We start from the raw sequence: 24,933 nt of genomic DNA, 5'->3' as shown, positions 1-24,933 counted from the left end.
CAAACGAATACCTAGAAACCATCTACTACAAGACAGACTCAAGAAAACCAACAATAGAACACCACTTGTCATCACCTACAGCTCCCAACTTAAACCTGTCAAACACATTATCAATAAATTACAGCCTATACTGGAACAGGACACTAAACTCCAAGAAGCTCTGGGAGACAGACCCATAGTCTCCTATAGACAACCACCTAACCTCAAGATGATTCTTACCAACAACCACCGGACATACCACACTAATACCAACCCTGGTACTTTCCCTTGCAACAAACCCCGTTGCCAGCTTTGTCCACATATTCACTCTGCTGACACCATTATTGGGCCTAACCAAGTGAGTTATAAGATCAAGAATACATATTCCTGCGGCTCCAGAAATATAATTTATGCTATCATGTGCCGAAAGTGTCCGTCTGCTATGTACATTGGACAAACGTCTCAGACACTTCGCCAAAGAATCAATGCCCAAAAAACAGACAGACAGGATCACAAAGAAAAAACAGTTGCTTGCCATTTCAACCAGAAAGGACACTGTCTCAATGACCTACTTACCTGCATCATACTTCAGAAGACATTCAAATCTGCACTTGAAAGAGAATCCTCTGAACTGGCATTCATGCTAAAATTCGACACTCTTCGCAGGGGGCCTAAACAAAGACTCCAGCTATCTTACCCATTACAAAGATAGCTTCCCTAATTATCACCTCTAACACTATTAACTCACAGACATCTACCCTTCCCCACCTCTAATATCATTAACTCACAGGCATCCCCCTTCTGTTCTGAACTGTGATTTGTCCTTTTCATATGTGTTCATTTTTTTTAATTGTATCCTTTGGTATATATGGCTGTGACTATTTTCTTCCACTATTTGATCTGAGGAAGTGGATCTAGCCCACAAAAGCTCATAATCTAATAAGCCATCTTGTTAGTCTTTAAAGTGCTACATAGTCCTGTATTTTGTTTTAGCTACACCAGACTAACACGGCTACATTTCTATCACTATTCTATATGTAATTAACAGTGAGTTTCCATTAGCAACAGTAATCTACAGAAGGTTTGGAGAGGGCAGGGCTGTGATTGGCCGGGCCAGGCCAGGCCTAAGCACCACTGAGGGAATCCCTTGACTGGAGACCTTTCCAAAACAGGCCACAAACCAGTCACACTGAGTACTTCAGCTGCCAATCCAGCCTGCAGGAAGCCTCATGAGCAAATCCCCTCAGATACCCCAGCTCTTCCTGTGCCACAATCAGCCCTGGGCTTACACACAGGTGAGGGGTTATACAGCCCAATCTCTCCAACCCAGAACAGATCCACCTGGTTCCAAAGAACCAGCCATGAATCCCTGGTCAATTTATACTTTCGATCTTACCCACAAGATCACAGTGGACCAATCCTTTAGAATCTAAAGGTTTATTAATAAAAGAAAGAAAAGGTTGAGAGTAAGGCTGTTAAGGAGAATACATTGTATACATCAATCAGCAAGTTCTTGATGCAGGATCTTAGCAGAGATGTTACAAACTGCTAGCATAAAAGTCTTTGGCGTACATCGTATGTCAGGATAGGTCAGCAATCCTTCCTGTGTCTGTCATTAGCAAGGCTGCATCCGGGATAAGTAGCAAAACAGAGCCCCTCTCATGGCATTTGATATTCATTTCTGGTGTCTCCCAGGCTACAGCTAGTCACATGGTCAAGTGACCTGTTTCATATGCCAGCAGCCATTGTGCCCTTGCTGCTTTGCAGCTTTCCACATGCATTCCTCAGGTGTGTACTGGCCACCCTGAGAACCATTGTCTTTGGAGCCATACTGATTAGCATAGTCACTCATTGCACATTCCTTCCTCATGACAAGCAGTCCATACACAGCATCAGCAGAGCCCATAGTCATAACTCTCCATACAAACTCCAAACAAGTACATGAATACCACACACAGAATCAACACAATATCAGCTTTTATTTGACACCACTCATGGCCCACTCTGTACCAAATTTGGGGCAAACAGTTTCCCGTGAGCACAGCAATGATCTTAAGGTGAGTATTCTCACCTTAAAATCCAATAACGTGATGGGGCCTCAAGAAAGGGTTAGGGTCTTGAAAAAGGATCTGGGATGCAGAAACAGGCAGGTCTCTGGCCTGAGGGAAGATACAGTGTGTGGCCAGGAGAGAGGGTGTAAGAAAAAAGGAGGGTGTCTGTTCAAGCTGGGGATGCTGGCTGCTGGGGGGAAGGGAATTGAGGTGATTGGGAGGGAGTGTCTGGGAAGGATAGCAAATATTACCTGGCTTTCGGCCCCCTTGCAGCAACGTCTCCAGTCACACTGTCCTGGTCACTCCGGAGTGAGGCTCTACTGCTGCAGCAGCAGCCACACAGACTAGGACCAGCCCCAGACACCAGAGGCACCACTACTGCTCCCATTAAGTCCAGGCTGGAGGTGTTGCTGCTGCAGCCATGCAGCCCAGGACCAGCCCCAGAAGCAGCCTTGTGGCCCTAGAGGCCAGCTGTGCAGTGGCAGCAGTGCCTCTAGTGCTAGCCTCTGGTTGTGTGGCAAAGACTCAGCCTAGTGCTGCCTCCTCTCTAGTGGCTACAAAGCATGAAGAGGGGTGGGGCTAAGCTCCTTCCCCCTCAGCACATCTTCATTTGGAGGTGGGGCCTCGCACTGCCTTGTGGAAAGGATCAAAGTTTTAGGAAGGCTGGATTCTGCCAACTCAGAACATTTTGCTCACCACTACTATAGGGTTTCTCACCTGTGTGGGTTCAACTATATACAACAAGGCTTGAACTCTCGCTATAGCATATCCCAAAGTCAGAGCAGTTAAATGATTTCACTCCTGTGAGAGTTCTCATGGATAACAAGGTGTGACCTCTGACTGCAGCATTTCCTATAGTGAGAGCAGCTGAACAGCTTCTTCCATATGGGTTTTCCTATGTTTAACAAGGGTTTTGGTCTGACTGAAGCTTTTCCCACAGTCAGAGCAGATGAAGGGTTTCTCTCCCGTGTGAACTCTCCTATGTCTAACAAGGTGTGAACTGTGACTGAAGCTTTTCCCACAGTCAGAGCAGCTGAAGGGTTTCTCTCCCGTGTGAACTCTCCTATGGATAACAAGCTGTGACTGGTCATTGAATCTTTTCCCACATTCAGAGCAGCTGAAAGGTTTCTCTCCTGTGTGGGCTCTCCTGTGGGTAACAAGGTATGACCTGTGACTGAAGCTTTTCCCACAGTCAGAGCAGCTGAAGGGTTTCTCTCCCGTGTGGACTCTCCCATGGATAACAAGGTATGACCTGTGACTGAAGCTTTTCCCACAGTCAGAACAGCTGAAGGGTTTCTCTCCCGTGTGAACTCTCCTATGTCTAACAAGGTGTGAACTGTGACTGAAGCTTTTCCCACAGTCAGAGCAGCTGAAGGGTTTCTCTCCCGTGTGAACTCTCCTATGTCTAACAAGGTGTGAACTGTGACTGAAGCTTTTCCCACAGTCAGAGCAGCTGAAAGGTTTCTCTCCTGTGTGGGCTCTCCTGTGGGTAACAAGGTATGACCTGTGACTGAAGCTTTTCCCACAGTCAGAGCAGCTGAAGGGTTTCTCTCCTGTGTGGACTCTCCTATGGATAACAAGGTTTGACCTGTGACTGAAGCTTTTCCCACAGTCAAAGCAGCTGAAGGGTTTCTCTCCTGTGTGGGCTCTCCTATGTCTAACAAGGTTTGACCTGTGACTGAAGCTTTTCCCACAGTCAGAGCAGCTGAAGGGTTTCTCTCCTGTGTGGACTCTCCTATGCCTAACAAGGAGTGACCTCTGACTGAAGCTTTTCCCACAGTCAGAGCAGCTGAAGGGTTTCTCTCCTGTTTGGGCTCTTTCATGTTTAATAGGAGTTACACTGTCACTGCAAGCACAAGGTGAATGATGATGGGGGATTTCCTTTTGAACAGTTTCTGTGTTTGTTTTCAACCTTCTGCTCCTGTTACTGGATTTATCCTGTCCTGCTCCTGGATGGTTTCCCTGCTGCCTTTGTAGACTACACTGACTCTCACAAGTCTCTCCTTCTTCAGGACTCTGAGAAACATGCCCTTCACATCTTTCCACTAACACGCCACATGGAGCCATTCGCTCAGGTCCTTCCTCCTGAAGACTCCTCTCACTGTTCTCATTCAGCATCCCATCACCTGCTGGGATAGAGAGAAAAACCACACAGGTGTCATTCCCTGTGCTGAGCTGAAATAAAAATTCTGAATTGTGAATAGAAAATGGGAGACAAACCCAAAGAATGGCTGGAAAGATTCAATAATCATGAGCTGAGTTCACCCTGCTCCCCCATAACTCTTTCCCATCCAGCACTCTCAGCCTGGAGTTGAAGACAGGCTGAAGGGCTAGCCAGACTTGATGAAAACACACAACCAACATCTGCTATGCAAACACAGAAATTGGTTTGAGTCAGTTTAGCTGATTTCTCACCTGTGTGGGTGTCACTGATGATCTTTCCTTCCTCACAGCCTTGGAGATCCGGGATCTGCAGCTCTTCCCTTCGCTCCACCCAGGAGAGCACATGAGCTTTGGAGACTGGAAATCCTATTTGGGGAGCAATTAACCAAGTGCTGATCTTGTTCATTAAGGTCTGTGCCATTCCTGCTTCCAAAGCCAGGTTCTGAGTCTCCTACCCGGAGAGGCTCCTTCCCCACCTTCCAGAGACTGGTCTCTGGCTGGTACAAAATCCCAGGAGACAGTAATTCCATCCTTCTCCCACTCCACCACCATATTGAGAATAGCCCAGCTGACTCCCATGGGGAACTGAGCGCTCTGCTGCACTCTGCAGGATACAACTCAGTCTCCCTTAGGGCCGGTTCCATACTTGGGCAGGACAGGAACACACTGCTCATAAGGGGAGAGCTCTAAGACTTTCTGGACTGACAGACGCTTCTAGCCAGGACTCATATTTGAGCTGTCAAAGGATCCAGCAGAGCTCTAGAGCCCTATGGGCTCTGTCCACAAAGCTCTTGGCTGGGGGCTGGACTTGCCCTGCTCTTGGGCTCAGATACTCTACTTGAGCCAGAAGGAGGCAGGGAAATTGTCTGATCAGGAAAATGAATCCTTGGCTGGCCACTTCAGGCCCTGCCTATGGTCCACATTCCTGATCCTGACTGACTGTGCCATGGTGGGCCCTGTCAGCAGCCCACAACAGCTGGCAGTCCTGCAGACAGCCAGGGCAGTGCCAGACTGTTCCTGTGGCCAGCCAAGGTGGAGACAGGATGGGCTGCTTCTCTGCTGTTTGTAGATGCTCCTGCAGCTCAGCTCCCCTTCTGCAGCCTTGATTCTACTCTGCCAGTAGCAGCAGCCCTCCTCTTGTGGCCAATGGGGCCTGCCATTTGGTGCCCCTCTGCTTGCACAGAATCTACCAGAGGCAGGGAAGGACTCTGAGTTGGTGCCTTCCTTCCAGAGGCTCAGTACAATAGCACAAGGGGACCCTGCAGACACTAAGAGCAGCTACACCCAGCCCCACAACTCTGGTCCCTGCTGTTCCTGCCTGGGCCCTTCCACTGACACTCCATCCAAGGCACAACATGGGCAAAATGGTGGGAACCACAATGAGACCTTGGCTGTGGGAAGAGCAGCACCACTATTATGTCACTGAACCTCTTCTCACACAGGAGCCAGGATTACTGGGGCAGCTACTGCTGATATTGGGGGTTCGGGCAATGAGGGACCCTGAACCAAACGCAAGTCAGCTGCTCCAGATCCCACCCAGCTTTTGTTACACAAGGGGACAGGAATCCTCACCCAGCCAGCTCACAGCCTCGTAATTCTCCCGCATCACATCCCTGTAGAGGACTCTCTGGCCCGGGTCCAGCAGAGCCCATTCCTCCTCAGAGAAACACACAGCCACCTCCTCGAAGCTCACTGGCTCCACCACGGCCATTTCCTGTCCCTGGCTCTTTAGGCCAGGGGCTGAGCTGGAGTCAGACATATGTGTTCTGCAGCCTGTCGGGGAAAAGGGGAATTGGAGACATTTCAAAAAGGACTTTAATCCTTTCCACACCCCAATTCTGCCCAGACTCTGTCCCTGGGCTGCACTCTTCAAAGACATTAAGCAGGAAATACAACATATGGGATGGACACTGGGAGAAGAAGGGAGATTTGGGTGAGGCTTTGGGATGCAGGAGGGAAAGGGGTCTGGGAAGGAGTTTGGGTGAAAGAGGCAGGTGTGATCTGGGGTACTGGATTAGCCAACTACTCATGAGATATTTAAAGTAAAGTTAATTTAGAGAAGTGGCTGAGTGGACAAATAAGGGGCTGAGGGTTTCTGACCATGAAGAGCTTCTTGCATATGTGGAGGGTATGTGGAGTGGGGGGCAGAGAATTCAGAGGGAAAGGGAGAGGTTGGGGTGCCAGAGGCAGGCTTTGGCTAGGAGACTTACATGAGTGACTCCCGACCAGCAGCCAAGCACTTCTCTGAGGCAGACAGGGAGCCTGCCCAACCCTCGCACAGGCTACGGGGCCATATGGGTGTTTGAATAACTATGAGCCAAAGGGGAGGGGGCACAGTGCTTCCTTTCTGGCCAGAAACCAGCCAATTGTCCTGGGAGTGGAAGCAGTGCCGGTAGCCTTCCTGCTTCATCTCTGGGCTCACCTTCACTTTCTGAGTGGCTTGCAGGTGGGAAGTGGCAACCACGGAACTAGCCCATTGCTCACCAAGCATCAGAGGGCTGGATGCGATGGCCTGGCGATCTAGATCTGGCCCATGGGCTGTATTTTGCCCAGGCCTGCACTAAACTGAAGAACCCTTGCATATCCAGCAGTTTCTCGCCATGAACAAACTGATACCATGGAAGCCAGTCAGCTCTTAGCCTTTCAGCCTATTTATTGTTGGAAACCAACCCTGTATTGAAACTGACCAGTGAAATCTAAGCCTGAAGGTGCCATCCGTTGTATGCTTTAACATCACCCCTTTAGCATCACACCCCGTAGATCAGTGATTCTTAACGTGTCTGCAGGTTTCCATGCAGTGTTCCTGGGGCTTCTCACTGATCTCAATTTAGGGCTGTGTGCACCGTGGTCACTGGGTTTGGTTGGTAACTTCAATGACAATCCTATGAAGATGATTTTGCTGGAATTATCTCATTTTTAAAATCTCCACATGAAAAACTCACCTTGTCTGAAAGATCCCAGGGATTTTCCTCTTGCTCTCTCCAGTGCAGAGGGCAGCGTGTCTGGTGGGGGAAGGGATAAGAGAGGTGAGATTCCAGGCTCTCCTCTTTATAACAATGTCCTCATGCTGAACTCTCGGTTTCACTTGTATCAGAGACCAGACAGAGACACACTCAAGTGTTTAGTATAAAAAGGTTTGAAATCTTCCGTGTCCTCTCTCGCTTGGGCACCTCCCAGCAATGGAGCGAACATCTCTGCAGCCTCATCCCCGCCCCAGGAGACAAACTGAAAGTGAGATTTACTTTTCCCTCCTCATCCCCTCCCACCTGGTTTCTCTCAGTCACTAACCACCTCTTGTCATAACCTAGAGCTGCGCTGGGGGAAGACGTTGCCATGACATTAACTTTACCTATCTGGATCCCTTGACACCAACAGGAGGCTCAGAGTTTGCAAACCCATGGCTCTATTTGCAAGCAGTTGGGTCTGTTCTCTCAGGGTATGTCTACACTACCCTGCTAGTTCGAACTAGCGGGGGTAATGTAGTCATCCGCAGTTGCAACTGAAACCCGGGATTTGAATTTCCCGGGCTTCATTTGCATGAAGCCGGCCGGTGCCATTTTTAAATGCCGGCTAGTTCGGACTCCGTGCCGCGCGGTTACACGCGGCGCGGAGTAGCTAGTTCAGATTAGGCTTCTAATCCGAACTAGCTGTACGCCTCGTTCCATGGATTAGAAGCCTAATCCGAACTAGCTACTCCGTGCCGCGTGTAGCCGCGCAGCACGGGGTCCGAACTAGCCGGCATTTAAAAATGGTGCCGGCCGGCTTCATGCAAATGAAGCCCGGGAAATTCAAATCCCGGACTTCATTTGCAACTGCGGATGACTACATTACCCCCGCTAGTTCGAACTAGTGGGGTAGTGTAGTCATACCCTCAGTGTCTCTAAGGAGAGCACCATGATGGGGCCGTCATTCTCCATGCGGGAAATGTAGCAGGGTAGGGTTGGCTTCAGAGGCCAGATTGAATAGTTTCTAATACTTAAACAACTTTCCCCTACTCCATCCCTTCTAGGTACCTTTGAATTCCCTCAGAGTCTCTGACAGCGCAATCGTTTTTTGGGAGAAATCATTAACTTCAGTCTTCATGGCTGGGGACGTTAGGGAGAGTCCCAAATCTGCACCGTCCTTTGTGGGTGATGAATCTGAGGAACTGTCCTCAGATTTTAAATATTGTGACACCAATATTTAAGAAGGGCTCTAGAGGCAATTACAGACCGGTAAGTCTAACTTCACTACCGGGCAAATTAGTCAAAACAATAGTAAAGAATAAAATTGTGAGTCATGTAGAAGAACATAATTTGTTGGACAAAAGTCAACATGATTTCTATAAAGGGAAAATCATGTCTTACTAATCTATTAGAGGTCTCTGAAGGGGTTAACAAACATGCAGACAAGGGGGATGCAGTAGATATAGTATACTTAGATTTTCAGAAAGCCTTTAACAAGGTCCCTCACCAAAGCTCTTGTGTAAATTACATAGCCATGGGATAAGAGGGAAGGTCCTTTCTTGGATTGAGAACTGGTTAAAAGACAGGAAACAAAGGGTAGGAATAAATGGTAAATTTTCAGAATGAAGAGGGGTAACTAGTGGTGTCCCCCAAGGGTGAGTCCTCGGACCAATCCTTTTCAATTCATTCATAAATGATCTGGAGAAAGGGGTAAGCAGTGAGGTAGTAAAGTTTGCAGATGATACCAAACTGTTTAGGATAGTCAAGACAGAAGCAGACTGTGAGGGTCTCCAAAAAGATCTCCCCAAACTGAGTGACTGGGCAACAAAATGGCAAATGAAATTTAATGTGGATAAGTGTAAAGTAATGCACATTGGGAAAAATAACCCCAACTATACGTACAGTATGATGGGGGCTAATTTGGCTACGACAAATCAGGAAAGAGATCTTGGAGTTATCGTGGATAGTTCTCTGAAAACATCCACACAGTGTGCTGCGGCGGTCAAAAAGGCAAATGGGATGCTAGGAATTATTCAGAAAGGGACGCAGAATATCTTACTGCCCTTGTATAAAACTATGGTACGCCCACATCTTGAATACTGTGTACAGATGTGGTCTCCTCACCAGAAAAAAGATATTTTGGCCTTGGAAAGGGTTCAGAAAAGGGCAACTTAAATGATTAGGGGTTTGGAATGGGTCCCATATGAAGAGAGGTTAAAACAACTGGGACTTTTCAGTTTAGAAGAGAGGAGACTGAGGGGGGATATGATAGAGGTCTATAAAATCATGAGTGGTGCGGATTGGGCGAATAAAGAAAAGTTATTTATTAGTTCTCATAATAGAAGAACTAGAGGACACCAAATGAAATTAATGGGCAGCAGGTTTAAAACTAATACAAGAAAGTTCTTCACACAGCGTGTAGCCAACCTGTGGAACTCCTTGCCAGAGGAGGCTGTGAAGGCTAGAACTATAACAGTTTAAAGAGAAGCTGGATAAATTCATGGAGGTTAGGTCCATAAAAGGCTATTAGCCAGAGAGTAGAAATGGTGTCCTTGGCCTCTGTTTGTCAGAGACTAGAGAGGGATGGCTGGAGACAAATTGCTTGACGTTGTCTTCGGTCCACCCTCTCCGGGGCACTTGGTGCTAGCCACTGTCGGCAGACAGGCTACTGGGCTAGATGGACCTTTGGTCTGACTCAGTACGGCCGTTCTTATGACTTGTTCTTCCAGTTCAGAGGAAATCTCCTCTGGCAGCTGGAACTGCCCCATCTCCCACCTAGACAGAAACAATTCCATGTGATTCGATTTCATTTACAGATGATAAGATTTGGCTAGCGAGTCTCAGCTCTAACAGGCCTGGAGTTAGAATTCCTTGAATTCCCCCAGCCTGAGAGCAGAGGTAACACAGTCCATGGCCATGCAACCTTCCCCTGAAAGGTCCTACTGCTGTTCTTCACCTACGGCCTGGAGAGACCAGCTGGGAAAAAAGTGGAATTGAGTCTCAATGGCCAATTCACTCTTTGGCCTCCAGGCGATGAGGGACAGGAGGTTCCCAGGTGAAGGGCTGCAGGAATCTGCCACTAGGAAATAGACTGACACCAGCTTCCTCCTTCCCCAGATCCTTCCACACACGTCTCCCAACAGCCCTCAGGTAGGACAGACTCTGGGTCCCCGCTGCCCTGGGCTGAATGTGCCCAGCAGTGACAGACCCACATTCCAGCCCCACAGACCTGAGGCAGCAAGTCTCCAGGTGGGTGACAGCTCTAGGAAATATCTGAAGTCAGACTGTGCCCCTGAATGGGGAATTCCAGAGTCTGCTGTGCAAGGGTGCGACCCTCACAATTAAGTGAGTCAGAGACATTTCTACCCATAGATATTTCTATCTATTTCTGTAGAACCCTGGGGAGATATGGTCCTAACATCAGCTCCAAGCTCTTTCCCTGCGCTGTGCAGTATGACAGGAGTGCGAGCCACCTACCTGTTCAAGCAGTTTCTGATGCCCTAGAGAAAAGAGACAGAAAAGAATCTCAGCTGCACTGGACACTCACAGCGACGGCATTTTGCAAATATGGGGAAGAGATGCCCTGACCTGGCCCCAGGGCCATAGATTCCGTGAGCTAATGGGGCTTTGCCATCTCCAATAGCTCTGTGCCTGTGACTCTGCAAAGCACAACAGTCACTCGCATGGCAGCAACGCACCCGCCGAGTTACACCCAGATCGGACGGCTGGACCCTAGTGCTTGTTATTCACACCCTGATCGGACAGCTGGACCCTAGTGCTTGTTATTCAGGAGCCCCCCTTCACTGTGTGGGGAGCTGGGATGTTTCTCCCTCAGTCTCACCTGCAGGAATTCACTCGCTGGCTTCTGACACGTCCCCTCCAGCTCACCGATCTGCTCGCTGAGATGGGAAATTTGTGCAGAGAGTTTCCTGTGAGCGTCAGTCTGGAGCTTCTTAATCTCCTTGTCCAGCTTCTCCAGCCGGGCCAGCAGGAGTCGCTCTTGTTTCTCCAGGAACTGCCGCAGCTGCTGAAACTCGGCCACAATCTTCGGCCTCTCGGTTTGAATCTGTTTCTGTATGAAAACAGGCAAAGGGCTGGTCAGGGGCATGGATGGAGCCTAGGGCCCTTTCATGGGGAGAGAAGTGCACAGCAAGGAAAACCTTAAAATGCATAACATCTGACTGTATTTCCTTCTTGGAAAACCCTAAAATGCATAACATCTGACTGTATTTTGTGGGTATCAGTCAAAGGCGTCTCTCTCAGCATTTCCCTTGGCCCATATCCCTCTGAAAGGGTTGTCCCCATGTCTGCCATGGGCAGCATCTTCTGTTATTAATGAGCACTAGCAATTCAAACCCAGAGCAGGAGGCAGGTCTCAGCAGCAACCTGACAGAAATATCCAGGGAGCAAAAAGAAACAAAGTGAGTAGACTCAGCAGACAGCCTTTCACAGGGACATTCAATTTCCTTGGGGAGGATTTCTGGAAAAGTCACAAGAACTGGACATTAACTCATCCTCTGACATGGAAGCTCAGGGCCTGTCTACACATTGATCTAACTGAGCAATCCATGATCCAGGAGAAACATAAAGAAGCCCAAACTCATAAAGGAAAAGTCAGTGGACGTGATATGCCTTGACTTTAACGAAGCTTTTGATAGTCTTCCACAATATCCTTGCCAGCAAGTTAAGGGAGCATGGATGAAATAAACGGACTGCAAGGCAGATAGAAAGCTGGCTGGACTGTCAGGCCCAACGAGTAGTGATCAACGGCTCGATGTCAGGTTGGCAGTCCATTCCTACCAGAGTGCTCCAAGGTTTAGTTCTAGGGCCGTTTTTGTTCAATATCTTTATTAATGGCCTGAATGTGGGGGATGGATTGCACCCGCAGATGACACTAAGATATGGAGAAGGTAGATATGCTAAAGGGAAGGGATACAGTACAGAGCAACCTAGACAGTTCAGAGGATTGGGACAAAAGAAATCTGACGAGGTTCAACAAGAACAAGTGTAGAGTCCTACACCTGGGACGGAAGAATCCCAAACATTGTTACAGGCTGGGGACCAACGGGCTAAGTAGCAGTTCTGTAGAAAAGGTCCTGGGGGTTACAGTGGTTAAGAAGCTGGATATAAGTCAACAGCGTGCTCTTGCAGCCAAGGAAGCTAATGGCATATTAGATTATATTAGGAGGAGAATTGCCAGCAGATCCAGACAAGTAACTATTCCCATTTATTCGGTGCTGGTGAGGCCACATCTGCACACCCAGCACAAGCTGAGCTGCAGCCCCTGCGTCCCCCACTGCCTGGCCAGCCCCCCCAGCCTCTGAGAGCCCCTTCCACAGACACTCCCCCACTGACACCCTGCCCCACAACCCCCTCCCCCCCGGAGCCAATGAGGCACCACAGAGGGAAACAAACAAACAGCTGCCCATCCCCCCCCCCCCCCCCCGGTAACACAGAGCCCCGCCCCCAGGGCCGCCCCAGCATTAACCGCTTGGCCCCGCCCCATCTCACTCCGCTCAGCAATGGAGGAGCAGGTCTAGAGTGCATGTGAGAGGTACCAGCTCTGATGATAAAAAAAAATCAAAATTAAAAAAAAAAAAAAAACCCAAAAGCTTTGCTTACTCACTGCCCCTGCCAGGGTCTCCATTGGGCATCCTCAGCCACCTGCCCCAGCCAGAATCCCGTCTCTGAGCCATTCATGCCAGGGCCCCCTCCTCAGGGCCATCTTTAGGCGTATGCAGAGCATGCAGTCGTGTAGGGCACCACACTGCCAGCCCGGGACGGAGGGGAAGCAAATGTGCGCTCTGCACCGGAGCCAGTAGGGGCGCTGCCAGCACTTACGGCCCCGCCAGAGGATCCCACCGGGCCAAGGGACTCCGGCAAGGAAGTCGGCAAGCTCACCCAGGCTGGCGAAGGGAAGCTATCAACCCGGGCGGCAGTATCGGGAAGAGTCAGAACTGTGCCGAGGGCAGGGTCATGCACAGGAAGCCGGAGGGAACGGGGTCACGCGTGGCTTGGCGTTGCAGACAAGCTGCAGCTCGGAAGGAGACGTGCCGAGCTGGGCATGGGGGAGCAGAGCCTTGCTAGTGGTGGGACCGGCCGTGTTGTGATGGGCCGGGGCTGTGAGTACCGAGCAGCCCAGCTCCAGCACATGATCTGGAACCCGGGCTGCAGGGACTTCTGGGGCCCAATCGCAGATTCCAGCCCTGCAAATGGGAAGACAGAAGGTAGGCGAGGGCGAGGTGGAAAATAGGGGGAAGGGGTGAGAGAGGAAGATGCTTGCGCTGATGGAAGGGGGCAGGTCAGGAGGAGAAGGCGGCACCAAGGGAGGGGTGGAGGAGAGACAAATGCCAGGGAGGCAAGTGGAGACAAGGAGGAAAAGGGCAGGAGGGGAGCTGTCAGTGGGAGAGGGGACAGAGTGATGCTGGGAGAGGAGGGGGAAGGGCATTGGGGGCTAGAGAGAGCCGGGGAGGTGCTGGTAGAAGGCTTGAAAGAAGGGGGGCATGAGAAAGGTGGAGATGGAGCAAGTCATGTGTGAGAGCACGGGGCATATAGGGAACGGGGGCAAAGAGTGGTGAGGGATGAGCATCAAGGAAAAAGAGGGCAAAGGGGGCGGGGGCAATGAGGGAAGGGGGAGGCACCGGGAAGGTGCAGGGCTGAGGGAAGGTGCAGGTGCTAAGGGATTCTGGGGGTGAAGAAGAAGGGGAAACATCTACAGGAGAGGGACCAGCACCAGAGGAGAGAGGTGAAGGAGGTGTTAGATGAGGGGATAAGAAGGGGTAGCTCACATGATCAGAGTGGGGCTACTGGAGGAGTGGACACGGGGGGGGGAGAGAAGGGCTGGTGGAGGGGGGCAGGTCACAGGAGGGCTGAGGGCAGTGAGAAGGGCAGGAGTCAGGACAGCAGAGGAGGATGAGGGGCTGGGGGGCAGCAGGCGCCAGGGGAGCTGATGGAGCAAGGGGAGGAGACATGGCAGCAGAGGGGAAAGGTAAAGGTTTATAAGATATTTATTAATAACTTGGGTGCCACGCGGGGAGGGGGCGGGTTCTCCAGCAGCCGTCAGGCCCGCCTGCGAAATTCGCGCATGCACAGCACGGGGCTCTCCCAGCCGGGAGCAGCGGGAGCAAATAGGGAGACGCGAGGGAAACAAAGAAACAGCCCCGCCGCCAGGGCTTGAGGTAGCAGCCGCCCCCCCGCAGCCAGAGAACCCCCCCAGCGTTAACCACCTGGCCCCTCCCCCCCTCGCTCTGCTCCCCAGAAGCAACGCGGCGACCAACCACTCCCTGCGGGCCCCAGTGGGTGGGCGGGGCCTGAGCAGGGCGGGGAAGCACAAAAACCCGGCGCCGGCCGTTCGGAATGGAGGGGCCCAAGGAGACGGCGCATGCGCAAGGAGTCAGGGGCTCCCCTGACCAGACGTTGATCCCGGCGCTAGAAGCAGGGTGGGCCCACGGGGGGGGGGGGGCCTTTGCCGGACGTGCAGCAACAGGGGGGGCGGGGGGGCGGAATGAGCACACTTGGCTCGTTAGAAACGGGGCGTTTCTGTGCAAAATGCCCCCTCACCCGGGGGCGGGGCCGTGTCACTCCCCAGCGCCCCGCACGCGCGAACCCACAACAGCCTCCCCCGCCCCGCCCCCAGGGAAGAGGCGGGAGCTGGTCACGTGTCGGTCACGTGCGGGGTGGGTGCTGCAGGGCGATGGCTCCAGCTCCTCTGAGTTGACATCCGGACTGTACGAGCCCCTCCCCCTCCTCCTGTGATTCTCTGTCGGCCCAGATTGCTGCTGGGATCACACCTGCCCCCCCCCCCCCCCCTTTGCTGCTTCTCCTGTTCCCGGCCCGCAGCCCCTGGGCAGCGCGCTGGGAGCCGGGACAATCCCACCCCCCTCCAACTGGCCCAGGGACACAGGCTGGAATAGGGGAGGGTCTGTCAGTTCCCCTCCTGCCTCTCTCCAGCTTTTCCTCCAGGGCTGGGGGGTCCTGGTGGCTGAGACCTTCCCATTCCCAGCCCCATGTGCTGCTGCCCCCCCCCCCCCTCGTCACCAGCCCCTAGGGCAGGGGTGCAGTGTTCCCATGGATACGGGATACACCTGTCACAAGGAGCGACCTCTGCTTTTGCCCATCCCCCTCGGGGGCCCCAGAGCAGGAGGCCAAGGGCCCCTCCCACTGTTGAATGTGGGCAGGTCTGGCCTGGCCTCTTTCTCCCCAGACCCTCCCTGCCCCTCCCCATTCCCCCTGGAATCTGCCCCCTCCCCCCCAGAAGCTGGAGCCCTGCCCAGAGAGGAGGAGCCCTGGGGTGCCAATGCAGCTGGGGTCATCACAGGATCATCGTGGGGGTGGCTCAAAAGCGGCTCTTGGCTGATGGGCTGGCCATAGCAGCTCCTGCCCAGGGTAGATGGAGCATCTATGGATCCCCCATTGTCCAGACACCTCTGTGATATGAACTGGTGAGAACCACAGGGGTAGTTGTGGGGAGCCTCAGACTCTGGGCTGGGGCTGCTCATGGGCCCCTCAGGAGTGTTCTCTGTAAGCTGAGCTTGGGCAGCCACTCAGGAGAGATTCAGGTGCTGCCCAGCCGGTTAGCTGAGCCCCACAACAGGCAAGCTGTGTTTCTATGGGTGGTGCACAACTGCACCTGTCTTGGTGCACAGAATGAAATTTATTCCACACAGATGGAACCACTTTGAGGGAACCCTCTCCCACTGCCCAGGCAGAACAGCCTGAGTGACAGAGACCTGCTCCCTCCCCAAGCCCCACAACACTCTGGTTTCTGCCCGTCCCAAAGGAACTTTTGCCCCAAGTCACTGGCACCTCCCGGCTGAAAGCAAACCCGGCGCCTGCAGCCAGTCCTATGGCACCGGCACCAGCGATTTACTGGCCCAGAGAAGGGAGAAGAGGTTTGAAAAAGAGAGAAAATATTTCTCAAGCCCCCCCCCCCCCCCTCCGCACCCGGGTGTTTTGTTACTTCTGCTGCCCCGGGGCCTGTTTTCCGGTCGCTCTTCATGGATCTTTTCACGTGGCTCTTGGTTTAAAGCCCCGTTCACAATTTTCCTTCTGCTTCTTCTCGTCTCTCTAGTCACCCCCCCCACCCCGCTCCGGTCCCTGCCTCCCCGGGCTGCACGAGGCTGCCCCAGGGGACGGGTTGTGTGAAAGACCCGCAGCGTGGGGCAGGCCTGGCGGGGAGCCGGGCGGGGCAGCCAGGCTGTGGTCGGGGGAGCCCCGGGCCCCCACAGACACCCCGGAAGGGTCACTCCCCACAGTCTCTCGGGAGCTGCCCGGGGCCCTGGGATCGTGGGGCCCGCCCAGGAGGCGGCTCCCGGGCCAGGCGCTGGCTCTGGGACTCAGGGTGGGGAGGGTCACTCCCGGGTGGAGCCCAGCGGGGCACGACCGGCCACGTGGATCCCGGCCGGGGCTGGCGCTGTAACCCCGCAGCAGGCCCGGCTCGCCCCAGGAGCTGGGGGGGGGGGGAAGCTGCGGGCCGAGGACCCGACATCCAGCGGGTGAGAAAAACGCTTCCCCGGGATCCGGCCTGGGGCGGGGGAGTCACGTTGTGCGGGGCCCCGGGACTGGGGGGCGTTTCCCCGCCTGCTGCAGCCGCCGCCTGGCCCTGCCTGCGGGTCCTTTGCCCGGCCAGGGGCGGCGGCTCGCACCGCTGGGAAGCCGGAGCCGGGTCGGAGCCGGGAAAGGGGAGGCGGAGCTGGGGACACTCCCGGGGCCGGGCAGCGCAGGGGGCTGCAGGGATCTGGCTGCGGGCTCTGGGGTGCCCGGGGGCAGCGGTGGTTTCTCTCTGCCCGCCAGAGCAGGGCTTGGGGGGGGGACTAGCCCGGGCCATGGGGGTTGGTCGGTGTCTGGGGTTGTGCCCGGCGGGGGGAGGGGGGTAACTCACCGTCCTGGGGGTGGCGGAGCGAGACCGAACACCAGCAGCCAGTCATCCCACGTGCACCGCGGGCGCTAGGACCCAGGGGGCGGCGGGCGGGACTCGGGGGGCGGCGGGCGGGACTGGGGCGGGGCCTCCCTCCCGCCTTGCAGCCCCCCCCCCCCAGGGGGAAGAGGTGACCCCGCCCCCCGGGCGCTGCTCCCGGCCGCCTGTGCCCGGGAAAGAGGGAAGCGGCTCCAACTCTAAGGCGTTCGGGGGGCGGGGCTGTGGGGCGCGGGAGAGGGCGGGGGGCAGAGCTGGGACTGGGGGACACTCTGAGTTGGGGGGGTGAAGGGAAGCGGAGGAGGAGGGGGAGGGGCTGTGGGAGGGGGCACATGGGAGCAAATTCAGCCTGGGTGGGGAGGGCTCATGCGAGGGACACCGGCAGCTCCCCCAGCCCGTGGGGTAGGAGAGGGGGAGGGGCTGCCCCAGCCCGTGGGGTAGGAGAGGGGGAGGGGCTGCCCCACCCAGCAGCGGGGAGTGGGATGTGGAATCTGCTTCCCTACAACTGGTCACCCCAGCGAGGGGCAGAGAATTTCCCTCCGCAGTTACAGGCAAATCTCCCCGGGCAGCCCCCCCCTTCCCGCCCCCCAGCACGGGGCGTCCAGTTTAATGTCCCTGTTAAAACCGGTCTCAGCATTTGTGGGGCCGAGTGCACGGGGCTGGGCAGCTGCTGTCTCGGTTCTGCCAGGATTTGATCTCACAGCAGAGTCCCTGCCAAGCACAGCCCGGAACTGGGGTTCCCAAGAGCAGGTCGGATTCTCTGAGTGAGGGGAAATGAATGTTTCAAGTCTGGTGCCAGGTTGGTTAAAAATCCTGGTTCTCTGGGCCTGGTTCAGTTCTGCCAGCTCCAGCTGGGCCAATGGAGTTTGCATCTGCTGAGCTGCCCCTGGGGATTGTGGGGGCAGCCTGGGGGGCTCAGGCATGTGGGGAGAGGTCTCTGGTTAATGCACAGGCAGAGGAGGCTGGTGTCTGCCTCTGCTCTGGGTACAGAGCCCTAGAGCTGGCTGAGTTTCCTGGGTCAGAAGCTGCTGCCTCTGACATCCTGCTCTGGGAGCCCAGGCTGAACAGCGGGTCTGTAGCAGGGAGACATTCACTGCGGCCCCTCTGTGCCCGCCCTGGGTGGGGACACTCCCCGGTGCCTGTTACTCACCCCTTGGGGCAGCCCCCGGCTCCGCTGACATCAGCTCCAGGGGATGGGGGGAAAACGGGGGGACTAAGCTCCAGAGGGGCAGGAAAGTGACTCAGCCAAAGCAGCCTCTTCCAGCCTGAGTTTGTGCCCAAGGGGAGGGGGCTCCTGTCTGTCTGCGGCTCCTAGACCTGCTGCCTCAGTGATGTAGCCAGGCTCCCACTGGAGAGCAAACGCCCATGGGCACCGGGCAGGCACTAGCCCTCCCAGCAGAGGGGGAGGGCAGGTGGGAAACTGGGGAGCCCAGAAGGGGCAGCAGATGCAGAAAGTCGGGAGAGAGGTTTCCAGCCCCCAACCTGCTCAGACCCATTCACTGCATCATCCTGGGTAGGTTGACTGTCCTAGGAGTAGGGTGCAGGGAAGAAAAGCCAGTTCCTGCCCCTCCCAGTCCTCGTGGATTGGGAGCGGGGAGTGGAGAGGACACTGACCTCAGGGAGAATGGTGGGAATCCTCCGGTTTGGAACTTCTGATCTTCTCTAGCGTCTGTCTCCGAGAGACTGTCCCAGGGAGGGTGTGAAAGTGGCTGGTGGGCTCAGCCCCGGGGGAGGGGCCAGGCCTGTGTTGTAACCACACAACTGAGGTTTTCCCAGCATGGTGGAATCTGAAGGAACTGGGGTGTGAAATGGACCAAAGGCCCTTGGGAAACCTCCTCAGTCACAGAACCATACGATGCTAGAACTGGAAGGACCCCAAGAGAGCCTCAAGTCCAGTCCCCTGCCCTCACGACAGGACAAAGCAGCATCTAGACCATCCCTGGGAGGTGTTTGTCTAAGCTGCTCTTGAATATCTCCAGAGATGGAGATTCCACAACCTCCCCAGGCAACTTATTCCAGTGTTTCACCACCCTGACAGGAAATGTTTCCTAATGTCCAACCTAAACCTCCCTTGGTGCAGTTTAAGCCCATGGCTTCTTATGCTGTCATCAGAGGCCAAGAACAATTCCCCCTCCCCTCCCCTCCCCTCCCCTCCCTGTGACACCCCTCTGGACCTGACAGGACCAAGACCCACGTCTACCTTTTGTTCCAGATGATGCCAGCTTGCAGTACACAGGGCAGGGAAATGGCTGTGATGGAGCTGGCTCAGGTAGGGGATTATGTGTGTGGGGAGGGAAGGCAGGAAATAAACAGGGTGAGGCAGGGAGGGGGCAGGGTGGGGTAAACCTGCTGGGATTTGCTCAGCCTAGGGCCTGATGGTCTGAACAGGCCCATTGGGAGGGGGATGAACGTTCTCCCATCTCTGAAAGAGGAAACTGCCCATGGACTGGGAAAACTGACCATCAGTGGCTACTAGCCAGGCTGGGCAGGGAGGGTGCCCTGAGCCCCTGTTTTCCAGAAGCTGGGAATGGGTAATGGAGTGGATCACTTGGGGTTTACCTGTTCTGTTCAGTCTCCCTGGGGCACCTGCATTGGCCACTGTGGGCAGACAGGACACTGGGCTAGGGGGACCTTTGGTCTGACCCAGCCTGGCTGTTCCTGTTGCTGTTTCTCACGCTGGAGACAAAGCTCACTGGCCAGGGGCTGCCATGAGCTAGGAAGGGGCTGGGATTCCTGTCCCTGTGGCCTGTGCCGAGCTCTGCTCCCACCTCCGCCTGTGGCAGACATGTGGGTGACTGAGAAGACCCTGCCCTGCTCCATCTGCTGGGAGGCACAAGGAGCTCTCCCCCCTCTCTCTCTGGAGCCTCCTGGTCTCTTTGGGCAGGGTGGGGTGGGATTCTGCTCCTCGGGCCCCCTCCATTGTGGCGAGTGGGGCTGTGGCTGGGGCAGCAGGTGCTGAGTGGAGCCCCGGTTGTTCCAGGTTCTGGTGACCTTCGAGGAGGTGGCTGTGTATTTCACCATGGGGCAGGGGGCACTGCTGAGCTCCGCGCAGAGAGCCCTCTATAGGAGCATCATGCAGAAGAACTATGAGACGGTGGCCTCGCTGGGTAAGGATTCCTGCGCCCTCAGCTAGCAAAGCCCTAGGGACGGCATTTCTGCATCGGGTCAGGTTCTTCCCTGGTCAGTTTGATGGGAGGGGAGTGGGGCCCCAAACCCTCATGTGAGGGACACTTTCATCCCCGTGCCTCCTTCTGGGGAACAGGAGACTCAGACACCTAAGGGACAGGCTAATTCAACCCTCATCTCCCCAGCTTCCAGGGGCCAGAAGCGGGGAACCATCCTGCCTATGTTATTTCTCCTTCACGCACTGTTCACCTGCCACCTTGGGACTGGTTCCATCTGTGGAGGGGTCTGAGTTCCACAGGCTTCGAAACAGGCAGGAGTTTAACCCCCAAGCTGAGTGTGTGTCAGCGAGTCCCCTAGAAATCCACAGATCATTAAAACGCCTAGTGAGGGCATCATAACACTCGTTATCACCGAATGGTGAGGAGTCACTGGGCCCTGCACCCCCCTCCACAGTCAGGTGGTTTATTAGTTCAGAGGTACAATGTAGAACAGACTTGTTAGCAGAGGAACCAGGAGCAGTCAGCCCAATTCATCTTGGGGAGGAGGGGCACAGAGCTAAGGACTCTGCCCCAAGCCAGTGAGACTCGCTTCCACCCTGCACAGCTCGTCCCTGGCTGCAGCCAGCCCCATCTCAAACCTTTATCCAGCTTCCCAGGGAAAAGGTGTCCGCTGGTCATATACCCCTCTCAGGCTCAGATTATTGTAAGCCTGGGCTATTGGGAATGTGCTGGCCTGGGTATCCTTCCTCAGTGAGTCACCCCCAAATTCCCATCCCCGTTCAGATGGTGGTGCAATGCCAAGGGAAACTGAGGCACACACAAGGGGTTACTACAGGACAGTAGAAATCACATACAACATAACAAAGCAAACAGAGTGAATACAGCCCCGACTTCATCACATCCCCCATCCTTTCCTTCCTAGAAGTCTGATGCTCTCAAGTCCCGGTCCCATGTAGGATGAGATTGGGCTCATGGAATGTTCCACGTGACACACACACTGCCCAGATGCCATGTGCCTTCACCTTGCCTGATTTCACCCCTGGGCAGGATTCTCCATTTCTAAACCTGACCTGATCGCCCAGCTGGAACGAGGGGAAGAGCTGTGGGTCCCAGATCTCCAGCCCTCCAAGGAAATGGGGATCCTGAGAGATACCCGCACAGGTGAGAAGTCAGGGAAACTGACATAAAAACATACCAGAAATGTGGGAAAAATCTGGGACTTGCAAAAATGAACATTGGGTGAGAGCCCTCACTTCTGCCCCGTGTCTCCCAGGTAGAGCTGCAGGTATCATCCTGCCAAATACCTGTCACAGCTCCCCAGACATCCTGTGTCAGGAGTTTCCTCCCTAGGATTCCTTCCCTGGGAGTGTTTGGGTGGGATGTCTCAGTCTCATGAACTATTATTGTGCTGTGCTTTCTGGCTTAGGGTTGTAAAGGGCTAGTCAACTAGCTGATAAGCAAATGTTTATTGGATAGTCAACAGGCTAGTCCAGGGGTCTCCAAACTTTTCAGCCCGAGGGCCGCATTAACTATCAAACAGCAGTTCGGGGGCCGACTACACACTTGAGGTCCAAATAAAAAACAATCAAAACATGGATGTTGTTTTTAATTATTTATTTAATATTATTTTATTCAGTTATTATTTAATAACACATTGATACACTACACATGAACACCTGTATTAGTGTGAATGGTGAAATTGTTTCCTGGATGCCAAAATAGAGCCCAGCCCACTAGTGACCTCATGAGAGAGCTAGCCAATAGGATAAGAACGCACTGGCCAATAGGGAGCAATTGTCCACGCCAAGTCCTAACCCCTCTTGCTGTGAGGGATGCGCAGAGCCCGGGCTCGGCCGTCGGTCCGCAGGGCGTGTGGCCGTCCGTTGGCGGCTCCGATCCCCCGCACCTCCGGCCAGGGAGTCTCGCTGCCCAGGGCAAGGGCTGCGCGGGTCCAGAGTCCTTCCTCCGTCCCGCTGGCTCCTCCGGCTTCCCTCTCCTGGCTGCCTGCCCAAAAGAAAGTGAGTGCTGGCCGCCCCTGTCCTTCCGGCCCCTCCCCCTTTTGAGCCGGCACGCACGGGGCGTGCCGCTCACCCTGCCATCCCTGCCCCTTCTCCTCCTGGGTCCTGCCGCCTTCCTCGCCTGCCGCGCCTGTGGCTGTGCGCCCTCGCTCCCCTCCCCGTGGGCTTTCCCCTGGGCTCCGCTGCGCTGCGCCGCTCGGCGCTTCTCCGGGGGAGGGGCTGTCAGTGTGGGGAGTTTCTTCCCCGCCCCAGCTCCGCGGCGCTGCGCCGCTCGGCGCTTCTCCAGGGGATGGGCTGTTAGTGCGGGGAGTTTCTTCCCCATCACAGTCTCCACGGGCCGGATGAGAGGGCCTCGCGGGCCGCATCCGGCCCGCGGGCTGTAGTTTGGAGACCCCTGGGCTAGTCCATTAGTCGCTTCCCTCACCCCTTTCTGCCTCTATCATAAAGAGGCAGCAAGGCGGGGAGTGTGGGGGTATTTCAAAGCAGCAGTACCACTTGAAGTTTGGAGCCAGACCCCGGGTTCCATGCAGCGTTGCACTTTGAAATGCGGCCTGCAGCCCGGAGCCAACTGGGATGTCTCAGGCTGCATGTGGCGTTTGGAAGCAGCAGTACTGGGAGGAGCAGGGCTACTCAACATGTAGCCCTTGGGCCACATGTAGCCCATGGACCGTTTTTTTGTGGCCTACAGTGCAGTTTGGGTTTACGCAGGGCTCAACACATGGCCTGCAGCTGGGATCCTTTCCCTCTACTGAGAACACTGCACAACAGCAAGTCAATATAATCAGGGCTTGATGATCACGGAGAAAGCCACTTGCCAGTCCCGCACCATGCATGCGCATTCCCTGCATTGCGCATGTGTGCACTGCCCGTGAACAGGGCACCAGGCTGAAATCTACTCACCACGGGCTAGTAGATTTAATACTTTGTCAAGCCCTGAATATAATGGTGTTCTGTTCTTATGCATTTCAGTAGTTAAATTTCTGGACAGTCATCCTCATTAAAAGTGCTGTCATATGGTGCAAATCAGGTAACTTGCATTTTATTACTATCAGCAGAACTGACTTAAATAGGGCTGCATGTTGTATAGTCTTCCCTTAATCTTTGCATTGATATCTGTCAATGTTAAAGAAGCTATCTGCATATATTTGAATATATATTTGCACACGTATGCAATCACACTTAAGTTGCAGCCCTCAGCATCTGCTGTATTATTGTGGCCCCTGGGGCTTCTGCAGTTGAGTAGCCCTGATGTGGAGCCTGGGATCAGCTGGGCTTCCCCCTTAGATCCTGGGCTCCGAGCAGCGCTGCTGCTTTGAAATGCTTCAGGAAGCCTGGCCTCGGGTTCCTCATGGTGTTTCAAAGTGGCAGCACAATACAGAGCTCCAGGTCAGTGGGGGAGTCCCCAGCTGAGCCCGGGCTCCACACGGCACTTTCACCGTTGAAATGTAGCAAAAGCCCTAGGGCTGCTGCTATATTACAAAGGCGGAGGTGCCCTATCGACTAATCAAATAGTCGATGCAAAATGCTCAGACTATTCAATTAGTCAATACTTGACATCCTCATTATATTTTTGTCATTCCCCTGTTGGTCCCTTCAGGGGGGATCAGGAGTGTGGAGCATAGGCAGGGCATGAAGCAGCCAGCCAAGGGTTCACTTTCCTGCTCAGGCAACTTCCCCTGCCTCCTTCTGGCCTGAGTAGAGCATCTGAGCCAAAGAGCAAGGCAAGCCCAGTCCCCAAGCCAGGAGTTTTGTGGACAGAGCCCTTGGGGAGCTAGAACTCTGCTGCAGAGCTGGTCCAAGTTGCGGACTGACCGGGCGATAACCTGGGGCGCCCGATTGTAAGGGGTACTACGTGGTGCTGCTGAGCTGGGCGGTGGTGGGGCCACACATGCACGGCATGCTCAGGGTGCAGGAATTGCTTGGGCCAGCTCTGCTCTGCTGGGTACGTTCTCTCCAAGCCCTAGTGACCTGCCATGTGGCAACTGCAATCTGAGGCCTGCCTGTGGGCCTCAGTGTCAGACCTACCAGCCATCCCTAGAGCTCCCCTTCTGAGCAGTGTGTTCCTGTCCTGCCCTGGGATGGGGAAGGGATGGAAGGGGCCATGTGGGAAACTCAGTTGTATCCTAGAGAGTGCAACTGAGTACTCAGCTCCCTTGGGGAATCAGCTGGGCCATTCCTGAGGCAGAGGGGATGCACCTTTACTGCAGGTGAGTGTGTCCTGGGATCTTGTATCAGCCAGAGCCCAGTCCCTGCAAGGTGGGGAAGGAGCCTATCTGGGTGGGCAACTCAGATCCTGGCTCTGGAAGCAGTAATGGCACAGACCTTAATGAACAAGATCAACTCTTTTAATTGCTCCCCAAACAGGATTTCCATTTTCCAAAGCTCATGTGATCTCCTGGGTAGAGCAGGGGGAGGAGCTGCGGATACCAGATCTCCAAAGCTGTGAGAAAGGAGAGATCATCAGTGATGCCCACACAGGTGAGCAATCAGCTAAACTGACTCAGAAAATAATTTCAATGTACTCCTAGCAGATGTCATTTTCATCAAGTCCTACTGACCCTTCTGCATGTCTTAAACACCAGTCTGCTGGGTGCGGGAAGGATTATGGTGAAGGAGGGTAAACTCAGCTCATAATTATTAAATCTTTCCAGCCATTCCTTGGGCATGCTCCTCCTTTTCTATTTCTATTTTAGAGTTTCCTTTCAGCTCTGCATAGGGAATGACTCCTGTCTGGATTCT

At 54.3% G+C, this 24,933-nt stretch overlaps 2 protein-coding genes across 2 annotated transcripts; one reads left to right on the top strand and one right to left on the bottom strand.

Moving 5' to 3' along the window:
* Positions 1–1,131: 1,131 nt before the first annotated feature.
* LOC102455309 (uncharacterized) lies at positions 1,132–17,101 on the bottom strand. Its single transcript, XM_075909476.1, is given in 8 exon segments — positions 1,132–2,912; positions 2,914–4,159; positions 4,446–4,559; positions 5,766–5,966; positions 7,136–7,195; positions 10,616–10,638; positions 10,980–11,210; positions 17,019–17,101. Coding segments are annotated over 4 exon segments (1,644 nt in total). The 5' UTR covers positions 5,953–5,966; positions 7,136–7,195; positions 10,616–10,638; positions 10,980–11,210; positions 17,019–17,101; the 3' UTR covers positions 1,132–2,815.
* A 294-nt stretch (positions 17,102–17,395) lies between these two features.
* On the top strand, positions 17,396–24,910 carry LOC142820457 (zinc finger protein 707-like). Its single transcript, XM_075909282.1, has 6 exons — positions 17,396–17,850; positions 19,264–19,320; positions 20,032–20,158; positions 21,224–21,337; positions 24,559–24,672; positions 24,888–24,910. The coding sequence occupies exons 1-6, from the start codon at positions 17,830–17,832 to the stop codon at positions 24,908–24,910; spliced, it is 456 nt and encodes a 151-aa protein (XP_075765397.1). The 5' UTR covers positions 17,396–17,829.
* Positions 24,911–24,933: the final 23 nt, after the last annotated feature.

This window comes from Pelodiscus sinensis, chromosome 26, assembly GCF_049634645.1.
Source record: "Pelodiscus sinensis isolate JC-2024 chromosome 26, ASM4963464v1, whole genome shotgun sequence".
Taxonomy (NCBI): domain Eukaryota; kingdom Metazoa; phylum Chordata; order Testudines; family Trionychidae; genus Pelodiscus; species Pelodiscus sinensis.
The sequence above is the reverse complement of the archived record's forward strand: the minus strand, read 5'-3'. Positions and strand labels throughout refer to the sequence as shown.

What these genes read in the sequence shown, in the direction of transcription:
- LOC142820457 (XM_075909282.1), top strand. Translation starts at nt 17,830, where the DNA reads ATGTTTCAAGTCTGGTGCCAG. An exon ending in TGTTTCAAGTCTGGTGCCAG is followed by an intron (nt 17,851 to 19,263) that starts GTTGGTTAAAAA and finishes CTTTTGTTCCAG; the next exon opens with ATGATGCCAGCTTGCAGTAC. An exon ending in TGAGACGGTGGCCTCGCTGG is followed by an intron (nt 20,159 to 21,223) that starts GTAAGGATTCCT and finishes ACCCCTGGGCAG; the next exon opens with GATTCTCCATTTCTAAACCT.